This window comes from Notothenia coriiceps, unplaced genomic scaffold, assembly GCF_000735185.1.
Source record: "Notothenia coriiceps isolate Sejong01 unplaced genomic scaffold, NC01 NC01_scaffold00003545, whole genome shotgun sequence".
NCBI classification, from domain to species: Eukaryota; Metazoa; Chordata; class Actinopteri; order Perciformes; family Nototheniidae; genus Notothenia; species Notothenia coriiceps.
Window position 1 is genome coordinate 54300 of NW_011336246.1, and position 4931 is coordinate 59230.

Below are 4931 nucleotides of genomic sequence, written 5' to 3' on the forward strand. Positions count from 1 at the left end.
GCAGAACACATTTCATGTGAGAGTTGTGGAGAGAGACAGATACGCAAGGAAACAAATCAGGAAATTAGTACTTTGGTGCAGATCAGCTGGCACGGAACCGTTATTACGTGTCAGCTGTCGTTGATATTATAGCTTTTTTTAGCTGCCAACCAACTCCCTCTCAGAGGTGACCACGATTCACCCGCCCACAGCATGTCCGAGTCAGGCAGTGGGCTCTTCCTGTTTGAGTATACGCTGCACAAAGATGCAGAGTTGGCCAAAATAATGTTCTAAGTTAGCTCGGCTGAGCGAAAGGATGCACCTGCAGTGCATAGGAAAATAAACACGGGCTAAACAGTTCATCGTCTCCGTCTCTACTATTTCTCTCCGAGTGCAACGATGAGGAAGCTGCCATCCTCAACCAGTGTGCCTTGCTCGTGATTTACCAGTGTTTGTGCTGCCACGCACACAATGTTTCAAAAGTGGTTTCTATGTTGCCCTTTATTTGTGCATGTATTTGCGATAAGTGTGCGTCTTTATGCAATGCCGTTGGCCTTGCTGTTTGATATATATTGTGACGGTTTTGTGTGCCCTCCCATGAAAATCATATGCCCTCCCTTTAGATTTGTTCTGGCGCCGGGTCTGAACCCTGCACACCTGAAACTGAAAATGTCCAGGAAGGACAACATGTCAGTATTCCGAAGAGCTCCATATCAACTCTGTGCCGACTTGTTTATTCTAAATTAATGCAAATGAAACAAAAAAAAAGGCCCATTTAAAAAAAAAATGTTTACTATGAACCCTTACGCTGAAATGTTCTGGTGCAAACACTTTAAACTTGTCAAAAAATGGTTGGTTGTGAGTTTGTGTAGGAGTTGAAGTGAGTCCAGCTGTCAGTTTCAGGTGCAGCTCTGAGAGGGGTTAAAGTGTCTGAAGCACATTTCCTTAAAAAGGCAAGTAAGTCGTATTTAGAGATGTTGAACAGTTTTAAAGGAGTCAGTCATCCACTGTGTGTGTGTGTGTGTGTGTGTGTGTGTGTGTGTGTGTGTGTGTGTGTGTGTGTGTGTGTGTGTGACCTAACTGTGGAGGAGAGTGATGAACACAGCAGGGGGGGACAGTGGGAAGCGATGAAGGATGCTGCAGGAGGAAGTGGGACGAAGGGACGCCATCACTCACTGACCCCCGTTGCCCCCGCCCCATCTTATCTCCCAACACCCACACCCCCCATATGTGGACCAGAGGAAGGGGGATCTGGGTTTGAGGATGATGCATGTGCTGGGGGAAACCCCTGGGCAGACATCCAAACATGTTTGTAGTGAAATCTGGATCCAGACCCTCATTTGTCACATCAGCAGCTTCTCGTTCACACACAAACCGTTTTAACCTCTAAAGTCAATCAAAACTTCCTAGAACTACGTTTATCGGAGTTTCCCAATGATGACTTATTTCCTTAACTACCACTTACACCCTGCAGACCACCTTAACTACTACTTACACCCTGCAGACCACCTTAACTACCTCTTACACCCTGCAGACCACCTTAAACACCCAGGAACTGCCCCCCTTCCAGCTCAACGTCTCTCCCCTTTTCCCATCTCTCTCTCCCTCCTCTCTCTCCTGGACTGTGTGTGTAATTGTGTGCTCTGCAGTGGTAAATGGATGTGCCCTCTTGAAGGAACAGGTCAGCACTTATTTCCGCGGCACTTAATGAGAAGCACATGGACTCATCCTCCTCCTCCTCCTCCTCCTCCTCCTCCTCCTCCTCCTCCTCCTCCTCCTCTCTCCTCCCATCCGTTAGGAGGACGATGAAGAGTGGGTCCACACCAAACAAAAACAACATGATCATTTCAAGTGATATAATAATGAATGCATTGAAGTCATTAAACGTTAACCACTTTCTAAACCACACCGGTGCACAATAAAAACTTCCTTTACATCGTTATTCCATTCCAGTTCCCTCATATGTGAACAACCTCCTTGTTGAGCTACATATGTATTTATATTATTTAATAGTTAAACATTTATTTTCTTGCTGTTTTTTGTTTATTGTAAATGCACCTTTAAGTACTTTTGTATGCTTTTATTTTGAAGGCAGTTTTGGGTACTGGGTGATTTGGGCACCTGGTGATAATATATATATTTGAGGCAGGGGCTGGTTGGATCAGCGCACCAGTATATGTATATTCATTGTACTTTTGTGGAGTGGAAATAAATGTACACAAAGGATATTCTTGCCTGGACTTGGATCATACCCTGTGTAAGATTCACTAACTGGTGCCTCAGCGACCTTTCTATTTTGTGTTCATTTTCAGCGCACATCTCACTGGCTGTCTAGGAGGACAGAGCTAAACAGGCACATTTCAAAACCTTTAGCAGGACTGCATGCTTTTGTAATGGCTAATAATCAAGGCCTATAATGATCCCTAGACCTTGCTCTATTCATCATTCAGTCAGTTCACATTTCCATAATGTTACTGTAATAAACAAGAATAAGCTCTATTTGGTGATTCCAAAAATAAGGAAGAAGCATAAAAACAGCCTGTTGACATGGGGTGTGACTCGGATTGTGAAGATTAATTTCGGTGCCATCTTAAAATGGCAAAGAGTGTGTGTGTGTGTGTGTGTGTGTGTGTGTGTGTGTGTGTGTGTGTGTGTGTGTGTGTGTGTGTGTGTGTGTGTGTGTGTGTGTGTGTCCAGCTGCAGACGGCTTGTGGCCCTGGGAATAGGTACATCGTGAATATTCATTTTGGAGCCTCTGGATGAAACAGCTGCCAGTGAGACAGAAACAGGCTGCTGGGAGACGATCGATCGCAACACACACACACACACACACACACACACACACACACACACACACACACACGTACACTTCTGGTTGCAGCAGGTGAGGTGGAATCTGTCTGTTTGTCTGCTTCAGGCTGCCGGTGGAGACGCACAACAACAGGCAGCAGTGTGGCCAACATGTGGCGCGGTGAGGTCAGTGGTGAGAGATGGAAGAGCTGACGTGTATTTAGCTGCAGTGTCCTACAATGTCCACAAGATGCTGCTTTGATAAGACTCTGTACTGAAGGGAATGGAAACAACTTTTTACATAATATATTCATAACGTTTTAATCCTGTTTAAGGACTGAACCTTTTCGAATTGACAGTTATCAAATGTTCTCTGGCCTTTATTTGATGCTTAGTTAAGCTATTTTACCGTTCCCATGAAAAACTCCTGATTTAAGCGTAAGTGGTAATACCAGAGTATAGGAAAAGCACTCCTGTTTCTTTTCATTTCCTGTATTCGGAATCCTACTTAAAAATCTTCAATATGGAATCCAGACCTATGGTTGGGGGGTTCTTTCACACAGCTCCTAACATGGCGATAGCTAAGCTGGCAGCTAGCTGCTAATGGGGCTAAAAGCAAAAACTGTTCACACAACAGCCACAGTGCAGTGCACAGTAGGTTTAAGATAGAACACTGCAGGGCTGGACTCCTCTCAGCGTTGACCACCGTAACTGGCCATAACACAAGGACGTGTGTTTTGTTTCATGTTAATGTGTTTTCTTGCATGAACATTTATCCATTACAGAGCATCTTGCAGGTTTTTTTTTTTACTACATTTATGCTTAACCTTGCCTGAAAATTACAATTAAAAATGTTAATACAGGATTTGATATGTTTTACAAGACATAAGGGCATGAATTCAGAGGAAAAAGAGCCGTTTTGAGCTCTGCTACTAAAAACTGCTTTTTTTTAACGTCATACGTCAAACGCGTCATATTACGTCACGTTGTGTTTGTGCAGGTTGCACAAACTCGAGCCTGTCAGGACATCGAGTCCACAGGAAAAGGACCGGAGCTAGCGTTCGTTCCTGGGTGCGTTGTGCATCCACCTCCCTGCAGCACCTACTCTCACTTCACATACTCTGCATAGCTTTATCAGGAAACCGTATTACATCTCTCTCCCCCCCTTCGCTGCTCTCTCTCTCTCCCCTCCGGTACACGGCACCGTAAGACTTAGTGTGGAGTTGCATTAGGTAACGCTGTGGTGGCTGTACTGCTCCAGCCGCCTCCTTTGTGTTTGTTTGTTTCCCCCTGTCTGTGTTGTTTTGCTTTGCATACCAAGCTTTAAGTACACTGTGTCAATAGTTGTTGTATGAGCATCTGCCGGGGCTGTGCTGGGCTGGTATAATCGGTATGGGCTGCGTCTCAGGTCGGTTAAATGGAATCCTTGCCTCCCTCACTTGCGTCGTTTCCCTGCGTTTAGTCCCTGCCACCAGGGAAGCATGGAGAGACCCAAGGAAACCACGAGAAGCAGGGAAATGAAAAATAAGAGAAGTGAAACGCAGCTCTGGGCTGCAGTCGAATAGTCCATTTAGTTTAGGAACCTTCCTAACCCAGTGAAATGACCCGGAAGTCCCTCAGTGGCAGCCATGATAAGTGCCGTTCGAATTCTCTAGAGATGATAGGAATTCAAACTTCCTTTATAACCTCCTTTAGCTTAGGAACCACTGGACCTCCCTCACCGAAAGGAGAGGAGAAAATGCTGCCCCACAATGCCTTGCAGCCGCAGCATTTGCCGTCACACAACAAACGGCCGTTCACAGAAACAAACGATTAGGACATGATGATATCATGAAAGTTACGGTGCTTATTAAGCATTTAAAAACATATGTGGTAACTTGCCAAAGTGCTTTGTTTAGAAAGTTCATCAGTATTATAATCAAAAAGAGAAATATGAACTTTAGTTTGTACTGAAATTATCAAATAAAGTCAACATTTCACTGAGCTGTGCGGGGTTTGTTCAACTTTTAAAAGATGTTTGAATGGTGATATACACAGTGATAAACTGTAGTTTCCCCACAGCAGCAGACGCACAAAATGACGTCCGCTGGCGCATCATAAACAGGTCGGATAGTGAAAGTGCAGTCGGATTCTCTAAAGTACCGCAGGTCTCTTCTCCTAAA

At 44.7% G+C, this 4931-nt stretch overlaps 1 protein-coding gene across 1 annotated transcript in view; it reads right to left on the minus strand.

The window, feature by feature from the left end:
* LOC104941629 (ligand of Numb protein X 2-like) overlaps positions 1 to 1148 on the minus strand; it is a 6436-nt gene extending 5288 nt beyond the window's left edge. The window contains exon 1 of the mRNA XM_010766762.1: positions 1061 to 1148. Coding sequence (XP_010765064.1) covers positions 1061 to 1148 — 88 coding nt within the window. The remainder of the gene's footprint in view (positions 1 to 1060) is intronic.
* Between the last annotated feature and the right edge of the window lie 3783 nt (positions 1149 to 4931).